This window comes from Pipistrellus hanaki (assembly GCF_964339955.1).
Source record: "Pipistrellus hanaki genome assembly, chromosome: 14".
NCBI lineage: Eukaryota > Metazoa > Chordata > Mammalia > Chiroptera > Vespertilionidae > Pipistrellus > Pipistrellus hanaki.
In genome coordinates, this window is record NC_140516.1 from 33,991,156 (window position 1) to 34,011,441 (window position 20,286).

Genomic DNA, 20,286 nt, shown 5'->3' on the forward strand with positions numbered 1-20,286 from the left:
AGGAGGGTAGGAGCTGGAGGTGGGAGGGCAGCGAAGGACAGCCCTGCCCGGGCACAGGAGGGCCGCGCGCGCAGGCGCGCCCCCGCCCCGCCGCCGGAAGAGCCAGGCAGCCAGCTCCGCGCCGGGCGCTGCGACGGCCGCGGGGAGAGCGCCGGCCGCGCGATGCGGCCCCTCGGCAGCATCGGGGTCGCCGAGCTGCGGGAGCCCGGGCTGCCGCTGTCAGAGGACACAACCCCGACCGCCAGTGAGGACGCCCAGGCCGTGAGGGAAGAGCCGGCGGAGGCAGTGGAGACGCCGGGCCCCAGCTGGTGCTGGCTGTGCCGCTCCTCGCCGTGCGGTTCGCGCGCGCAGCCCGGTGAGTGCGGGGTGCCGACCGGGGCGCCGGTCTCGCCCTTGGGGGGCCGGGCGGGCGCTAGCGCGGGGCGCATTGCGGACCACGATCCCCTCCTCTGCCCTGCCTAGAGCCCCGGAAAGCCTGGGAGCTGTCACCTGGGGGCGGCAACGCAAAAGTCCCTGTATCCGCCGGCGCGAAGCCCGAGAAAGTTTCTGATTGTGTTTGGAACTCTTGGGGATTCTAAAACTGTTAAATTGTTCCTATAATTAAAGTGTTGCGGGCAAGTCGGTGAAGTCAGATTGCAGTTGGGCGCTCCCGGACCAGGTCGGAGGTTCGGTGGTCAGCGAGAAAGGCCATCCCACAGCCGGCCCAGGCTGGGGGGAGGCTAACCATGAAAACTGATCTCGGTGGTAAACGGTGTACCCTGAAGAGGAAGTTGCAAAACACTGGAGTCAAAAAATGTTTGTCCCAGAACCTTGGGAAGGCAGAGTTGGGGTTAGGAGGACTTGTTAGCAACTGATGCACAAGAAGGCAGAGGCACACAGTCTTACTTATGTGGTTAAGGGGTTCAGGGATTCGTCCCCCAAGCCAAGGACCCCGTGGGAAAAACCCATGATCTTGTGCAACAACTTACTTTGACAAATGAGGCAAGTGAGGCCCAGGGAGGTGAGGACTTGGGCTTTTTTGTTTTATGAAGATCTGGCTTAGGTCCCTGCAGCACCAGCTTGCCAGAAACCTAGCCTGGGGCCCTTTCTATTAGCCTCAAGCACATTTCTCCTTGAACTCCACCACCCACTTGGAGCAGCTGCTTGGAAGAGGGAGAGATAAGCAGATGCCCTTCCCAGACACAGTTACACAGTCTTCTGGGTCACCTCCCCTAAGTGTGACTCGGGATTTCTATCTGTCCTGCTGCACCTCAGCTTCTATCCTCTCGGATAAACTCCAGGAAAATGACCCTTGCTCCATTTTTGTGCTAAACGCTAACAGAAATGAACAGAATTCTATTCCTTTATGCATGGTAGAGCCTCTCCCTAGAGCAGGAGTTACCCCCAAGTGCGGTTGGCCAGATGTGCAGACCTTGAAGAGATCAGTTTCTCACCTTATCACCCTATGGCTAAATGTCATTCTGACGGAATGCTGAGTCAGGCTTTGCAAACTCTTTTTTTTTTTTTTTTTTTTTTTTTTAATATATTTTATTGATTTTGTACAGAAAGGAAGGGAGAGAGATAGAGAGCTAGAAACATCGATGAGAGTCATCGATCAGCTGCCTCTTACACACCCCCTACCAGGGATATGCCCGCAATCAAGGTACATGCCCTTGACCGGAATCTAACCCGGGACCCTTCAGTCCCCAAGCCGACGCTCTATCCATTGAGCCAAACCGGTCCCAGCAGGCTTTGCAAACTCTTAAACATTTCCCATTTGGGAATGGAAGAGGAATACTGTTCCCTCAGGCGGCACATGGCAAAATAACAAACCAATATGAGTGATGGCGCTTAGAATCTTGCGGAGTCTTATAACTTCAAAGAAAGTTGAATACAATAAGGCTTAGCAATAGTTATTAAAAGGGGACCAGATGATGTTCCAGAAACAGGATTGCCATAGAAACACTTTAAACCACAGTACTGTTGTCATTAAACTTTGTGACAGTATCATTTTAGTCACTTGAATCAACTGGTTACCTCAACAAAACTCATTTTCAAGTTCAGGTTGAAACTTACCAATTTTTCTTACATTCTTGGATAACTTTCACAGACAACGTACACCTATTTATTTCCTTGAGGGGCTGTGTGGATCTTAGATTTGGTTCTGTGCCTTAGTTGCCCTTGGAAGGAATAAGTTGTTTTAACAGTGATTCTCTAGCCAGTAGAGCTTTGTACAGTTTACAGAGATCCTGTTTCAGTAGGTCTAGGGCAGGGCTTGGGAATTAAAGTTTTAGGGTGAGAGATCAACCAAATAACTTGTATGCTTATATGTATAATCCATGGACAGAATTGATAGTATGGTGAAGGCCTGGGGCGGGGGTTGGGGGCAGGGACAGGTTAGAAGGGATCAAAAGGGAAAAAAGGGGTCATATATAATACTTTAAACAATAAAGACTTTTTAAAACATTAAAAAGTTACTACCGGTACCACTTGGTTCTAATTCCCAATCAGGATTTCGATTCACCAGTTTAAAGCAGAGATTAGAGAATTGAGCAACTTTTCTGTTTTCTTCTACGTAACACAGGAAATTGCACTATGGCCAATTAATTTAAGTTATTTAGAGTCACCAAATTAATAGAAATTCTTATAGTGGTTATGAACTTGGGAGCTAATTAATAAGCAAATACCTCTGGGTTATGCTACTCTTACTCATCTCCATTGACAGAGTATTGAAATTATTATTCAGTAAGAGACAGGGTTGCCTGTGTAGAGCCAGTTCTCACCCCCCTTAACAAATAATCAAGTTCAGCTGGCCTTGTACCAACTGTGCTGTCTCCATTGGGAAGCATGGGCCAGAAGAGTTCATAGGCAAGAAAATAGGTGAGTGAATGTGTTTTAAGGAAAAGATAATCAGAGCCAGGGGTGTGAAATTAAGTCTTCAAAAAGTTAAAGTAGCATGTTAAAATATTCCTGGAGAAAAATTGAGAAGTTTAGGTTGGAGAAGATCTTTTAACTATAGACCAGGAATGTGTTTTCTGTTCTTGATCTCCTTCTGTCTGAGACTGTAGGTTCTATATATGGGTTGGGTTTCTTTGAAGAAAAACTATTTTATTTGGACTTAAATTCTGAAATTTCAGAAGCTAAATTCTAAGGCTGACTGCAGCCAAAACATGTATTGAGTGGTGGTGCTTAACTTAGCAGTCTTCTAAAGCTTCCTTCTCATGGGCTGAGTAGGTATGTGTAGTTTGTTCTGCAGTATCTGAGCACATGATTCCAGAACAAAATGTGGAGACTCTGGCACTTAGACAATGTAAAATCTGTAACATGACAGTTCAATCATCCTCTTCAGCTGTGCACCTAGAGCAGGAAGAGGTGAAGTCTCTGACCAGAATGGCATCTGTTACTGCAAAGGACAAGATGTAGAATGCCACCAGGGAGACTGCTTCATCACACTTTGCAAATGTGTCACTTGTGAGCAAAGATATCTATCTAACACTAGGATATTAAAATACAATCACTGGTGTTTGCCTTTAAAATGGAAGGACATTTTAACACACACACACACACACACACACACAAACACACACATATATATCATTATGTAATACCGTTCTATAGTGGAAGAATACATTGTACATTCCTAGATGGAATGGTGACCCTGGTTTTACTACAAGTTGCATGGACCCACACATCCTTTAGCTCTGCCGTGCTCTTAGCAAATGAGAGCCAGTAAAGTTTACTCCTTATTCTTTCCTTTTTGTGAGTTCAGTGTGTGGCCTTTTAGGAAGTTCTCTGCTCACCCTTCTTCATTTTGCTCTCCTGAATGCCAGGGGATGAGAGTGAAAGGGGGTTCTACTCCTGTTTTAGGCAACTAAGACAGAGAAAATGACTGAACAGAAGTATAATGCTCAATCAGACTATCATTAATAGATTGAATACTTGATGGCCGAGAATTGGTTGGCAAACTCATTAGCCAACAGAGCCAAATATCAACAGTACAACGACTGAAATTTCTTTTGAGAGCCAAATATTTTAAACTTAAACTTCTAACGCCACTTCTTCAAAATAGATTCGCCCAAGCCGTGGTATTTTGTGGAAAAGCCACACTCAAGGGGCCACGCTCAAAGTGGCAGTTTGCCGACCACAGACCTAGAGAAAGCACAAATGTCCTGACTCAGGTTAACCAGGAAGTTGGTATTAGATGACAATTCTAATTTTAAAATGTATTTATAAAGCACTTTGGGCCTTGGCTGGGAGGCTTACTTAGTTGGAGCATCCATACACCAAAAGGTTGTGGGTTTGATTTCCGGTCAGGCACAAAGTTATATTGTTTGTTCAATCCCGTTTCAGTGTCTGTACAGGAGGCAACTGAACGAATGATGTTTCTCTTTCATACTGATGTTTCTCTCATTCTTTTTCTCTTACTTTCACTCTCTCGTCAGTATCCTTGGGTGAGGATTAAAAGATAAAAGAAAAAGAAAAGCACTTTGGGGTCAGAGGGTAGATAGCTGCCCCTCTTGTCCTCTAAAGTTTATGTTTGAAATAAATGATATGTGGAAAACCATGAGAGGTTCAAATATTTGACTAATGCTTCAAATTAACAAAACACAGAACCTTCCTAAATCATGCTGTTGCCAGTGGTTTTACACTCTGCCTCTTTCCAGGAGATTCTCTCACATCCATTCACTCATCAAATATTTATTGAGGGTTTTCCATGTGCCAGGCATGAACAAGACAGCTGCGGCCCCTCCAGGCACTCGCAGGCTTCTGGGGGAAGTCAGCTCATCATCAAGTAGCCATAGAACAGTTACGAACTGTTTTCCATAAAGACCACTTTCTTCATGAAGCACAGTTCACCAGTGAAATGATACAAAATATCATTTGGAAGCATTTTTCTCTAGCCATCTTGACAAGCATTTCTTAAAAGACTTCTCTACAGTTTTTACTTCTTTTTGACTTGTAGGTGAGGGATGTCTTTTCAGCGAGTTAAAGGAAATCCCTTTAATAGGGTGAAATTGCATTTAGGAAAACACAGGTTTAAATTGTTTCCTTTGTCTATAGTTCTTCATTTTTTGGTGGGAAAAATGTTTCTGATCCAAAACATGCTTAGGAGGTAATATTTGCAGCTTGTTAGCCATTAACACTGTCCCATTTTTCTCAATTTCTAAGTGAAAATGATAAAGCATACACTTGGAAGTAAGGACTAACCAGAATTTAATCTTTTTCAGAAGCCAAGAAGAAAGCACCCTGTCCTGGACTTGGCTTGTTTTACACATTATTGTCTGCCTTCCTTTTCTCAGTGGGCTCTTTATTTGTTAAAAAAGTGCAAGACCTCCATGCTGTAGAAATTAGTGCATTCCGATGTGTGTTCCAAATGTTAGTCGTTATCCCTTGCTTAATATACAGAAAGTAAGTATTTCCTAACTGCAAAGTAGATGATATTAATAAATGGTTGTAAATCTTTTGACCTGCCCAGATTTTCTCTATAGTATCTGCTTTAATCCCTGTCATAGAATTGCCAGTCCCTACACCCTTTGGCTCTGATTGCTGAAAAGTCACAAGAATCCCACCTAAATCAGATGCTCATAAGCACATACAAAATGCCCAACAGAGGAGGATAAAGAGATTCAGTTTTCTCCGCCCTCATTTTGAAAACAAAACTTTCCTGGTATAATTCCTCTCATCTTGCACCACCTTCCCTTCCTTGTTTTGGTATAACTAGTATTTGGAAGAAAAAGTAAACAAGAGGACGTGGTAGTGTCTCCCAGTATCAGAGGTTTCTTTAGGTAGAATAGATTGCAGAGAGGCGGCTACCATAGTAATATTTAGGTCTAAGGTGCTGTGGGAAAGGGGAAAGGTAATCTTGAGGGGCTTTTTAGCTTCTTTCCATATTCAGTGTCCTCATCTATAAACTGAAGGGAATATCTATCCTCTACCTGCCCGTGGTTATAAGAATCAAATGGAATTATTATAGATCAGAGTGCTTTGTAAAAAAAAGAATGTAGCATTGATCTCACCCATTCCATCTTACTCATTCATGTGAATTCTGCACACCCCCCCCACACACACATACCCTCCCCAGGCTAAAAGTATGCCTCTCCCACACTGTTATAACCTCTGTATACCCCTGTGTACTTTGAACCCTGGAAAAAGAGACCAGTCCGGTTCCTAGTGGCTTTCTGGCTCTTTCTTTCTTGGGCAAAGATGTTTAAACCCCAAATAAAAAGCTTCAGTCGCTTGCCACAGAACTCTCCTTGTATCTATAATACTGTGCATATTCACTTAGCATTGTTCCAGTCTATATACTGAGGGTTTGTTGAAAAAGGTTAAAATTTGCTAAGGTCAATATTGTTCATCTTCCCCATTTTGGAATAAAAGTATTGTCAGGGAAGGCACTGAATTTTCTTAAATCCTTGGTGATCTTTTAGTTTTACCCATTTTAAATTTCACTATTGAGGAAGATTCCTAGCTCCTCAAAGTATGGACCAAAGGTGACCACACTTTTATTTCTGACTCCAGAGACTCAGAATCCCCATGGCTGGCCTACATACCGCCCTAAAGATGTCCAGCCCCAACACAGATCAGCAAGATGCACCTAGCCAGGAACTAGCACAGGACTCTGTTTAGTAAATATTTAATTGAAAATACTTTGATGGCAGTTATACTTATAATGCCTTTCCTAAAGAGAACAGTGAAAAGTTGTCTCACATGCAATGACTTACAGAACATAGAGCATTGCTTCCGCTTTTAATGAAAAACTCTTAAGAATGCATACTGTCTAGGACCAAGTTTTCTTATATGGGGCAGCTAAATCTGGAAATTGTACTTATTATCAAAGTAACATGTTTTCATATATTTATATATTTAACAGAAAATTTGGGGAAAATAAATGTAAAGAAGGAAAATTACTATACGAGAATGCGGTCTAACAACAATGAGCATTTCAGTATGTTTTCCTTTGTCTTTTTTTACAAGCATATACAGGGTGCCCCCCAAAACTGTATTAATACTTTAACTGATTTTTGTTACATTTTCAAAATGAAATTTATTTTAATAAACACTGCCTTTATAATTATTCAAAGTATGTATACATTTTGGGAGACACCATATATACATGTAGCAAATTATATCTAACATAAGAAAAAAGAAAAAATATATATCTGTATTTACTAAATGATACTGTTTATGTAGTTCTCTTGTATTATTTTTGCTTATACTGTGTACTCTTTAATGTCGTTAGGTATTCTCAGAAAACATTTTTTAAAGGGATATAGTAGTTGTGGACATTATCATATTTCATTTGCTATTCCCCTATTTTTTGATAGTTAAGACTTCTAAAATAATATTTGATTAAAATTATAGCTTAAAAACAAATAGCAAGTTTCGTTTAATATGCATTCCTTCATTTGAATTTCCAGAACTGGGTTTATAGGCCCAAAAGATCTACGAATCTTCCTCACTCTCAGAGGACTTCTCGGCTCTACCGCCATGATCCTTTTATACTACGCTTTCCATGCAACGTCTCTTGCCGATGCCACGGTGATCTCCTTTAGCTGTCCAGTGTTTACGTCTCTATTTGCTTGCATATTTCTCAAAGAAAAATACAGCCTTTGGGATATTCTCTTCACCGCATTCGCCTTCACCGGAGTGATCCTCATCGTGAGGCCGCCATTTCTGTTTGGTTCCAACGCTGCAAAGGTGACTGGAAGCTACTCAGATCACCTGAAGGGCACGTTCGCATCCCTGGGACATGCCGTGTTTGCTGCCTTCACTCTCGTTATCCTCAGAAAAATGGGGAAATCTGTGGACTACTTTTTGACCATCTGGTATTATATAGTGATTGGCCTCGTGGAGTGCGTCATCCTCCTCTTCATATTAGGAGAGTGGAGGCTGCCGAACTGTGGGATAGATCGGTTCTTTCTCCTGCTAATCGGGCTGTTTGGTTTGGGGGGTCAGGTGTTTCTCACCAAAGCCCTCCAAATAGAAAAAGCAGGGCTGGTGGCACTAATGAAGACCATGGATGTGGTTTTTGCTTTTATCTTTCAGATTATTTTCCTGAATGATATACCAACATGGTGGACGGTGGGTGGTGCGCTCTGCGTAGTAGCCAGTAGTGCTGGAGCGGCCATTCGTAAATGGTGCCAGGGTTCCAAATGAAGGAAGCATCATTGAGGAAATGTGTACTTTTTTTTATAAATCCACCGCCACCGAGTACAAACACACCACATATGCGCATACCTGGAAAATCGGTATTTACTTAATTGATTATATTTAATAAATTTAATAGTTTAAGTATAATTTTTGAATATGGCATGTCTTTTTTCATCGTCATAAAGGATATCTTTATTGATTTTTAAAATTTTTTTAGAGAAAGACAGGAATGGGGGAGAGAGAAACATTGATTGGTTGCCTCTTGTATGCACCATCAGTGGGGATGGAACCTTAAAGTGTATTTTTTCGTAATGATGGGATTTAGGTTGGGAGGAAATTTTAGATGCTCTTTTAGCAGTGTAAAGGCTAAGAAACTTACCCATAATAATGCTGCTATGATTAGTATGTTGAAAATTCATTTGAAACATAATTCCATTTAGGAGGCCAAAGCTAAAATTTGTAATAGGTGCCTACTTAATGGTGTTAATATACAAATAAATTAGCCTTATTTTCAAGGCTTTTGTAAATGATTATTATTCTTTTAACCCATATTTGTGCCTTTTCATTTTAATGCCAGACTTCTTAATATATAAAAACTTTTTGAAAAGTTTTTAAATCACCAAATTTGACTAACAGTTTCTCTTTCAGTGGCATTAATAACTGTAACTGTCATTCTATAATTTTAATTGTCTTCTGATTTGGGGGTGCTTTTTTTTAAAACCACACTAAGTTGTTTACTTTTTATCACAAGAAAGAAATCTTGACATGGCCAATGTGCACATTTCTATCCTAAAATGTTTTCTCCTCATTAGAAATGTGGTTTTTCTATAAATTCCCTTTGAATTTATAGTGTGATGCCAAATAAAATTTTCTCAGGAATTTATTAGATTGAACCATTTGAAATGACAGAAACTTACCTTTTAACTTATGGTTAATCCTAATAGATAACTCTCTTACCCTCTAAGCCAAATACTTAGAGGACTTCAGAATATATATTTTTAAAACAACTTTCTAAGTTCAGCAATCATATTAAAACTTATTTTTATAGTCTTTTTGCCTTATGGGATTATTTGTAATATGCTTCATATTATATGTTAAATGTAAAGACCTGTGAATTCCATGGTTGGTTGACTTTTGTAGTTTCTTGAATAGAAAAAATAATCACTGTTAAATTCTAGTACATAAGTATGATATTAAATGTAAATGCTGCATCATGATATTAGTGTCATGAAATAAAATAACAAATCATATCTGGAACTTCAGCAAGCCAATACTGTGCTGATAAACAGAGAATTGAATATTAAGAAAGCTTGGGAATTAATTAGAAAGTGGGAAATACATGCAAATGATTTTTTTGTAACAATGAACCCTTTATTGCTGAAGCTATAATGGGCTCCAGCTCTTTGTCAGATGTAGCATCTATTATTTTAAGCCTGCAGATTTGAAAGATTATAGGTTCTTTCCCACCCTTTGGTCACAGTTCTTCCAAAGTAAGAAGGAACTTGGCTTCTGAGGTTTAGGCCTTAGTAAGAAAAGAACTTCTCCAATAGTTCCAAAAGGGAATTTTTGGATTACTGATCATTCCAAATGCTCCCTACCTGACAAATCCTAAATGAAGTCTATTTAGGGAAGTCACACTATCATAACTTTGTCCTAACTCACAATACAGGAGTCTAGACTTGCAAAAGCATCATTTTGCAAATATCTTAGATAATATAGAATCAGCATTTTAGAGCTCAATGCTTAGAAATCCTCTTGTAGGAGCCACACTACATAGATAGGAATGCTAGGGAGGGGACCTGCCTAAGGTGGGTTTCCATGGCCTTATTCCCTTAGTTCCATGGCCTTACCCCCTTAGTTCCATGATAAAGTAAGAAAAGTAAACCACTGCTTGACCTACCTAGAGTAAATTAACGCTCAGGGAACCCTCTCCTGGTTCTTCACCTTGCACAAATAAAAGAACCTATGGGGCCTTGAAAGTTACATCCCTTTGATCCTGGAAACTATAGACATTTTATTTCAACAATGTAGTTTAAGTACTTGAATGTCACATATATGACCAAGGTCGGGGAAAATGTTTCTTCTCCCAATTTTTATAGGGTGTGATTCTTAAATATTTTTCTAATGTCCAAGGGGTATACAAGGATATGTATTGTAACAATTATGGATGTGTATATTTTGTAAAGATTGTAGTTTCTCTATCTTGAATAGGGAAATAGTTTCACAAATTGTTTTTATTTTATAAGAACTAATAAAGTGGAAAAAAAAGCGCCATATTTTGTTTTTTATGATTATAGCAAATGTGCTAGCTAATATAACTTCTTTTTCATCCATATGCCTCAGAAATCATTTCATAAAGAAGAGTGACCTCTGGTCACTCAGCTGTGATGTACTCTTAAGTTACAAACTGTTCCTCTGAGCTGTCACATCAAATCTAATATCTCTAATGGCTTCTGTTCCAGTGAGGACTTCATTGTTCCAGAGCTTGGAATAGCTTTGAATTATGTACTTTTGTTTCCATAGCTAATTTGTTACTAAATTGTGGAATGTCTGTCTTAAAGTGGTGTGGATTCATTGTTGGCCATTTCCACTGCTACCACCTTAGTCCAAGAGTTACCACTTTACAACTGAATTACTACAACCAGAATACCTAATTGTGTTACCCATGTCTAGATTCTCTCTTCCACTCAGATCCTTGTCATACTGCCATAACTAATCTCCCGAAAACCCTGCTTTCATTGTTACTCTGGTTGTTGTGGTAAAACCACAATGATGCCTATTACACACCACACAGGATCACATCCTAATGATGCATCTATTCACACTTTTAGAACTTAATTTCCCATGCCCCAACACAAATTTGATACTTGGATGAATCTTCCCACCAATTCCTATATTTGCCAAGAGCTTCCTTCCTGTGTTTCTCCTATGTTGCCTCTTCTCTGCCTTTTAAAGCCTCTTAGCTTCCAATAGCTCAGCTTGAGCTTTTGTTTCTTCCATGATCTGTGGCTCCTCCCACCCACACTAGTCCACCTTGGAAGAGTGGCTAAAGCCCTGGATTAGGAGTCTGATGACCTGGGTGTGGTTTTATCACTGTCCAGCTGGGCAAGTCACTTGGTATCCCCGAGTCCATTTTTCTTGTTTGCTTCATTTGTTAGAGTAATGTTACCTGCCCAACCCTTGTTAAAGAGGAGTGCCATAGAAAAGATGTAGACCATAAAAGAGGACAGAAATGCTAAGTATGGGACTGTGGCTAATACTGTAGAGTTGAGCAATCACTCTCCTCTTCAACATGATGCCTATGCCAGGGTGCTTACTCCTGAGTAGTCTCACCAGGAACTGTAAGAATAGTTTTCCGGATTACAAACCTCATTTGGCTCTCTCCTGCTAGCATAGAGTTTTACTGCTGGGCAGCTCTCATTTCCTGGCTGATCTGTAGGGCTGCCAAGGGTCATCAACCTTTTTTATACATAGGGGTTGCCACCTTTCCAATTCTGGCTTTAGCTGTAGCCCTCTGTATTACATTTGCCTCTGGCTAGGGACATGAGCCTGATTCTGTGTGTGTTTCCCAAGCACTACTCTCTGTACTCAGCATAGCTTTCCTACCCCTTTTGTTTGTTCACACAATAAACCTAATTTGTCTCTTGAAGATAATCTAATGGGAAGAGTCTGATGTTCTGGATAACATGCTGACCTCTGTCTAGATATATGGTGTCATGTCAGTATTGGGCATTAGAATTTAGATATTATAACCTGGGCACCTGAAACCTGGGTACAACCCCAAGCACAGCCCCTTTTGTCACTACATCAAAGCTTATGCAGCTACAATAATTATCCTGGTCCACAAAGAAAGACCCATTCAAAGTTTAGCCTCCCTGAACACTAGGTTTAGAGTTGGACTTTGAAAACCAATTCACAAAAAGCTTTGATCCTTGGCATTGCTCATCATCTGGAAATTGGGGAAAGGGCTTTACAATAGGAGGGTAAGGAGCAGCTATATGTGATGTCAAGACAGACAGAAAGTGTTATAGCACAGAAGTCCAGTCCATAGGAAAATGTTCCACTGGGTTTCCCAAGGTGCCCTACCAGCTATCATCTAGTAAGCCAGATTTGCAATAGTATAAACAATATTCTTCTCACTCATTATTAAATTGTTTTTCCCACAACAATGTTATTTTTGTTAACATAAAATGTAAACATTTTAAATTATTTTAATTTTTTAGTTTGCTTACAAATATGGTACCTTTTAAATAAAACTTACATAAATAGAAACTTTGAAGTGTAATGTGATGCTTAAGAGAATTAAAGAGTACAATATCAAGAAGTTTTAGGACTATAGATTTAATAGAGATATAAAATTCAAAACTTTAAAAAACAAAGATTAAACCCATCATCCAATCTACTAACTTATTGTGTTTTTTTTTTTTAGTTTAAATTTTTTATTGTTTAAAGTATTATATACAGTATGTCTCTTTTTTTCCCCCATTGACTTTTCCCTGGCCACTTCCACTCCCAGCACTTGCTCTCATCCCCCTACTGTCTGTGTCCATTGGTTTTGCTTATATGCATGCATACAAGTCCTTTGGTTGATCTCTTACTTTCTCCCCACCTCTAACCTCATGAGGTTCTGACAGCCTGAAATGCAGCTAAACAACTGCATTGGAAACATATTTAATATGACATTCCGTTTTAGAATTATGAGGTTTAAACACCTTTAAGTAAGATATCCAAATTGTCTAGCAAGGGAGAGAAAAGTAACAAGCAAATCCGTTGGCTCATGGTCACAGAGTCAGGTCAAATTATCTGTTACTTCCTTTTTTTTTTATAATATATTTTATTGATCTTTCACAGAGAGGATAGAGAGCTAGAAACATCAATGAGAGAGAAACATCGACCAGCTGCCTCCTGCACACCCCCCACCAGGGATGTGCCCGCAACCAATGTACATGCCCTTGACCGGAATCGAACCTGGGACCCCTCAGTCCACAGACAAACGCTCTATCCACTGAACCAAACTGGTTTTGGCTCTGTTACTTCCTTGATTAGTGTTTTGGTTCCTTGCCATGTGATTTTAGAAAAGTCAGAAGATTGATGCTCTGTAGATGAGTGTGTGCTTTGGTACAACCTCCATGAAGGCCAATTTGGCAGCATCTATCAATTTACAAATGCACATACCTTTTCCCCAGAAATTCCATTTCAGGAATTTATCTTACACTTGCCTATTGCAAAATGACACGTACAAGATTATAGCATCCTAAAAAAACCAAGATGGCAACATAAGGTGCACACCTGTACATGCTGCCTCTCACAACCACACCAAAACTACAAAGACAGAATGACTATCATCCAGAACCACATTGCTAAGTAGAAGTTCCACAACTAGAAGGAAATAAAAAAGCACATTGAGATGGGGTAGGACATTCAGAGGAGCGGAAAAGCAGAGGTACAGAGGCGCCCAAATCGGGCTGGTGACTGGGTGTGCTGTTTTTTTCAATTGGGAAGGAGATACAAGCTCTCTACTGCTCTGAACTCCAGTTTCCGGCAATACTCTGGAGACCCATACTCCTACGGGGAGAAGCCGGACTGTCTGCCATTGGGTCAGAAAGTGAGTGTGGCTTTCTTGCAGAGGTGCTCGCAGGAATCACTGTTTACTGTGCTGGGGCGTGGGATGTGGATACGCAGAGACACAGAGAAGGCTGACTGGCAGCCATCGCTGTTTGCTACACCCTGGTGATTCTCTTGAGAGCCCGCACCAACCAATTTACAAATCCACCCAAGCTGTACTCTGCAGCTTTTGCATATGAATGGCCTGCCCTTTTGCAACTTAATATAACAAAGGGCAGCTGGGTCAGATAGTTCCAAAACTTCCAAACCCAAAACAAAGAGGAGAAATCTGCAGATCTTGCTGTAGCTCCTGCTGGGTGGACTTAGGTAATAACTGACCTGCACCTCCTTGGAGATCCAGGAGCGAGTGTACCTGATGGTCAGTGTGAGACAATACCAGATTTCAACTCCTCACATCCATAAGTGACACACTCAAGAGGCAGACTCAATGAGCACCAAAGCCCCACTATAGCAAGTCTTGCCCCATAAGGGTGCTTCCAGCACAGTAGTTCTTCCATTATTGACACAGAGGGTCCTCACAGCCAGTTGGCCTGGAGGTCAATTCCTCCCAGTGATACCAACAGCAATCAAGGCTTAACTACAATAAGACTGTGCACCCAGCCCACAAAGGGGTGCACCAAGAGTGTCCACCTCAAGTGATTTGGGGAGACTGAGCCACTGGGCCCTATAGGTCACCTACCACACAAAGCCCTTCCATCAACACAGGGAAGCAGCTAAAATGCGGAGACAAAGAAACAAGTCACGAATGAAAGAAATGGAGGAAAACAAACTACTGGATATAGAGTTCAAAATCACAGTTATAAGATTACGCAAGAATCTTCTAGAAACCTCTGAGGAACTTAGTGAGACCTTTAAGGATCTTAATGAGAATGCCAAAAAATGGAAAAGGACCAGTCAGAAATTAAGCGTACACTGTACAGTAGTGCAGTCCAACTAAAATGTACATTGATCTTAAATGACACAAATTGACTTAATAGATATATACAGAACATCTAGCCCAAAGTCACAGAATACATATTTTTCTCAAATGCACATGGAACATTCTCCAGAATAGATCACATATTAGATCCATAAAACAAGTCTCAATAAATTCAATAAGACTGAAATCATATTAAGCATCTTTTCCAACCACAATGGTATGAAACTAGAAATCAATCATAAGAAGAAAACTGGGGGGAAAACAAACTGTGGAGATTAAATAACATGCCACTGAACAGCCAATGGGTTATCAATGAAATCAAAGGAGAAATTTAAAAAAAAATCTAGACAAATTAAAACAGAAAAATGACATACCAAAATTTATGGGATGCAGCAAAAGTGGTTCTAAGAGAGAAGCTTAAAGCAATACAGGCCTAGAAACAGGAAAAAAACTCAAACAACCTAACTTTACACCTAAATGAATTTAAAAAAGAACAAATGAAGTCCAAATTTAATAGAAGCAAGGAACTAGTACAGATCTGGATGAAAATAAATAGAATAAAGACTAGAAAAAACAACAACAACAACAGGAGAAGATCAATGAGACTAAGACATGGTTCTTTGAAAAGGTAGATAAAATTGACAAACCTTCAGCTAGACTTACCAAGAAAAAAAGAAAGAGGGCTAAAATAAATAAAATTAGAAATGAAGGAAAAGTTATAACTGATTCCACAGAAATACAAAGGTCAGAAACCATTAGACAATTATAGTCATTTCTCCCCCCAGAATTCAAGGTAATAAAAAAAATCCATTAATTAAAAACTTTATTTTAATTTAAAAAAAACATTCTAATTATTTACTCATATTACAAAAGCATTATTTCATATTCCCCCCCTTTTTTATTCCTTTTTGGCATATTCACATTATTTCAATTATGTGGTCTGAAATGAGCTATTTCCTGGCTGGAGTGGCTCAGTAGGTTGGGCATTGTCCTATGCACTGAAAGGTTCCAGGTTGGGACACATGCCTGGGTTGTGGTTTTGATCCCTGGTCAGGGAGTGTGTGAAAGGCAATTGATTTTTCTCTTTCACAATCGATGTTCCTCTCTCTCTCTCTCTCTCTCTCTCTCTCTCTCTCTCTCTCTCTCTTCCCCCCTTCCTCTCTAAGCCTGTCCTCCAGTGAGGATTAAAAAGAAAAAGAAGAGCTATTGATGGATACTTCAGAATTTAACCACTAGGCATCTAGTGGTTATGGGATGCAGCAAAAGTGGTTCTAAGGCACTATATATGATAAAATTCCAAGATGGCACACAAATTAACTTTTTTTTCTAATTAGCATATTATGCTTTTATTATTATAGATACATAATATCTCAGGGCATTTGCTGGAAATTTCATGAAGCAAACAATAGGAAACAAATTAACTTTTAATAATTATTCATTTGTGAGCTGGAATGCCCTGGAATCTATAAGTCAAAGGCAATGCTATGTTGGTTATGGCTCCCAGACTTTCAGTTCAATATGAATTACTGTAATGCAATATTTTTTAAGGTTATTTGCACTTTCTTATGTACGGTCCTCTCAAAAGGTTGCCTGGCAGCTTGGTCTTTAATATTCCAGCAAAGATAGGAATAGTATTTCAAATAGATAACCTTTTAATCATTTACAGGAAAGTTATTTTAATGTAGTGGCTTAGTAGTTCTCATTATCAAAGAATGTTGATTTGGATGTCTGCCTGGACTACACTGTAGGGAAAAAAGAACTGTCAAAATACCTTTAAGTCTATAAACTCACGATCCCCTTGGTTTGGTGCTCAATTTTACCAGTAGATGTCACTATAGTCAGACATTATTTTAGAACAACTCAAAAAGGTGACCTTATTAGTATTAAAGGATATCAGGGGGGGAAAGCAAACAATTTCTTCTATATTTAAACACATAATGTTTTATTTATTTTTTTAAAGTATAGCAGGCATCTAATAAATCTTTCTGAATGAGCGAACAATCAACATACATTAATTATTCTGCCTTGAAATCTTTGTGACTGAGTTATGTTCTGATAGGAATGTTAGAAAAATAGCTTTAGAATTTGCAAATCAAAATGATCTCTAGGATGTGAACAGATAAGTTTAGAAGAAACAACCGGTCTAGAGTTTATTCATGAGAAAAGACCTGACAATTCAAGAAATTCAATTTCAAAGACCTTAAGTACACCAAGTCAGCATAGAGGTAGGCTCTATGAAAAAACAGAAAAGCAGACATGGTACCCAGAATTCCATGGGAAAGTGAAGCAGAGGTCATTTGTTCTGTCCTGTCCGTAAAATGGGGAAGGGGCATATTTTCTTGGCACCAGAGACGGACAAGTTAAAAAACCTGGGTAAAGGAGCCAAGAAACAATTCTTACTAGCTCTCCTTCAACACCACTTTTCTTTTCTTTTTTTTAACTGAGGCTCACCTGCAGACAATATAAAGAGATTAGGAAAACAGCTTACAAAGCATCCATTTTTAGTACTTGCTTATTTAATCTTACTATAAACTTTGAGGCAGGAATTGTTATTACCTTCATTTTAATAAACAAAGTATATGAAAAATAGTGGGACTGGGCGTTGAGAAGTTAAACAACTTGTCCAAGATCACAAAGTTAAAGAACAGTAGAACCAGATTCCAACCTAGTCCTGTGTGAAGCACGCTGATGCCATCTTTCTTAGTTCATTTTTTCCAAGTCAAGAGGCTTCAGGCAGGGTGTGACCGCAGATAAAATCTGATGCCCATGTTGTTTAGTTGATTTTGCCCTTTTCATGTACAAAAGTATTAATCATTGACCTATGCCTATGAACTAGACACTGCTTTGTGCTACAACGAGGAGAATATAATGCCAAGAAAGCTGAGTGCCCTTAGAAGAACTTACTGTATAACTGAATGAGTAGAGATGGGAGTGTTTGGAGGTGAGGAGGAACTTGAATGAGAAAGGTCATCCAGCCTCTGACTTCCAAGGCCTAGGAGGATTTGGGGGAAGTAGAGAAGATTTGGAGCAGCTGCTGTGAGGAATGTGCTAGGTTAAATAATATGTCTGAAGAAGCAAGGGGTATTTCAGGATCCTTCTTTCCACTCCTCAAAATTAATTGAGCTTATTTCCTCAGATTTTCCAAAACAAAATTTCACTTCTGGCTAGAGCTCACGCTTGAGGAATTCCAGGACAGAATTTAGTCTTGTCTCTTGAAAATTTGTCAGCGCTAAAAGATTTTTATCACGAAAATGGATAATTGATAACACTAGATGAAGGAGAAGGAAGCGAAATGCTTACTTGACTTTCAGTGTTGACTATCTATTGAACTTGATATTTCTCAATGTCACCCTGCTTTTGAAATAAGGAAAACAACCAAGTTTTCAAAACCACACGTTACCATGAGACAGATCTGATCATTTTGGGACATTTGTGTTTATATTGTCATGGTACATGGATTTATTGCTCTAATTCTTGGGTTTTGAATAATGTCATCTGCCTGCTTTGTGTTTCTTCATAAATGTGTAGATATTTTCTGACTCCATCAAGATGTTTTCGTTTGTGCCTCCATTCCACTTAAAATACTTTGTTAAAATCTCATTGCATTTTATGTTTAGAAATCCTCTCCTGAGACATTCCATCTTGCTTCTGGCAAGGGAGGAAAATCTGGTTGAGTATTAATTACGGAAGAAATTCTTCAGACTCAAATCTCTCCCTATACACTTTGCCTCAGAGCAGGTAAAAAATGTTGCTCTGAAGAAATCACAGAATAAATATATCTAAATCAAGAGCATAACAACCAAGTCCATAATCAGTATATATTTCCAAAGTGGCCTTAAAAATGTGTATGTTCATTATTAAAACCCCAACCAAGAAGGAAAACTCTCCAAACAGGAAAAACAAATGGCTAATAAATATATATATTTTTAAATTCAACCTTTCAATAAAGAAATAAAGTACATGAACAGAGCAATGAATTCTTTTCAAGTTTTTTTTTTTTTCTTTCTTTCTTTTTTTTCTTTTTTTAAATGTTTTAAAGACTCTTTGCTCTAGGTTTTGCTCAGTGAATAGAGCGTTGGCCTGTGAACTGAAGGGTCCCAGGTCCTATTTTGGTCAAGGGCACATGACTGGGTTGTGGACTTGATCCCCAGTAGGGAGCAGACAGGAGGCAGCTGGTCAATGATTCTCTCTCATCATTGATGTTTCTCTCTCTCTCTCCCCCTCTCACTTCCTCTCTAAAATCAATTAAAAAAAAATAATAATTTAAAAAAAGCTTTAACTGATTTTTAAAAACCACTCTTAATTTTAACTACACACATAACCTGACACTTCAAGTGGGGATGCAGCCACAAGGCAGAAGCTCAAATGAGAGAGCATCCCCTTCCCAACAGGTACCACCACTGTTTCCAGGGCTTTGGTCACCTGGTTCCCTGCTGGTTGTAGGTGTGCAAAGGAGTGAGGAAACAGGGTTGAGTCTCCCTCTTGGCTCTGTGGCCCTGATTTCTTTGGACCATTCTTCCCTCCTGAATAAAATAAAGCAATTAAATTAAAGCAGTGAAGGGTCCTTAATATGGACCTGAAGTTCTCTAGGAATTCTATTGAAAATCCAGCCATCCATGCAGTTCTCTGGGATTAAAGTGCATAATTTTCATCAGCTCTTTTGAAGAGAGGGTGACCCAACAAAGCTAGTTTTCAAGCTTCCTTCTCCTCCATTTGAATATGAGTGTGAGTAGAGACTTAGAGCAAAAGAGGAAATTAAGCATTGCATTCTTTGTTCTGGTTTCATAAATACAGTCAATGAGAAGAAGGATTCTTTGGTCTCATCTTTCTTCAACCCCGCTTCAGATTTAGAATTATTAGAGGCAGGCTCCCAGGACACACAAGTAACTCTCAAGGCTACATCTCCCCCGCTGCCATGTGATTCATTTTATCCAGGAGGAAACTGAGGTGCTGGTGCAGTGATTCATCCAAAGTCCAATAGCACCGCCTTGTGGCTTGGATCTAGATGGTCAAGACTTCCTGTAGTGTCAAATGTCCTAGGCCCCTAGGTCAGACGTGTGTGTGTGTGTGTGTGTGTGTGTGTGTGTGTGTGTGTATCGCTCTTGTTCTCTTTCAAAAGTAATACTTTAAAAATTCAGCAACACAGAATTGTATAAAATATAAGTCGAAGGCTCAATTTCTCAGTTTACCTCCTTAGATGCTAAGTAATAGATTATTTTTTATAGAGATGCATATAGATTTGCTTGTTTAATTTTTATAAAAATGGAATCATATTATATACCTTGTCCTGCAATTTTTGCCCAGTTTATCATGAGCATTTTCCATATCAGAACATAAACATGTACCTTATTCATTTGAAAATTGTAAAATAACAACTCGTGTGTGTGTCTGTGTGTGTGTGAAAGACCACTATAATATGTTAATTTGAGCAGCTAGGTTAAATTGGTTTTTTGAACAACATGGAACAAAACTTCGGCCATTTTGGAGCAATTATTCAAGCTTCTTATAAGCTAACTATGGAGTTCAAAGCTCTGCTCTGCTCAGAAAAAGTTAGGAACGGCTCAGGACCACTCACATAAAATTGTTCCAGTGAGCCTGTTCCCACTGTCCCA

At 39.5% G+C, this 20,286-nt stretch overlaps 1 protein-coding gene across 2 annotated transcripts; it reads left to right on the forward strand.

The window, feature by feature from the left end:
• Positions 1-98: 98 nt before the first annotated feature.
• Positions 99-10,849, forward strand: SLC35G1 (solute carrier family 35 member G1). Of its 2 annotated transcripts, none has more exons than XM_084903482.1 (3): positions 99-355; positions 5,208-5,388; positions 7,398-10,849. In XM_084903482.1, the coding sequence occupies exons 1-3, from the start codon at positions 163-165 to the stop codon at positions 8,134-8,136; spliced, it is 1,113 nt and encodes a 370-aa protein (XP_084759608.1). In that variant the 5' UTR covers positions 99-162; the 3' UTR covers positions 8,137-10,849. The 2 variants fall into 2 exon arrangements, with proteins under 2 accessions (XP_084759608.1, XP_084759607.1); XM_084903481.1 differs by having other exon boundaries at positions 5,280-5,388.
• Positions 10,850-20,286: the final 9,437 nt, after the last annotated feature.

What these genes read in the sequence shown, in the direction of transcription:
- SLC35G1 (XM_084903482.1), top strand. Translation starts at nt 163, where the DNA reads ATGCGGCCCCTCGGCAGCATCGGGGTCGCCGAGCTGCGGGAGCCCGGG. An exon ending in CGGTTCGCGCGCGCAGCCCG is followed by an intron (nt 356 to 5,207) that starts GTGAGTGCGGGG and finishes AATCTTTTTCAG; the next exon opens with AAGCCAAGAAGAAAGCACCC. An exon ending in CCTTGCTTAATATACAGAAA is followed by an intron (nt 5,389 to 7,397) that starts GTAAGTATTTCC and finishes TTGAATTTCCAG; the next exon opens with AACTGGGTTTATAGGCCCAA.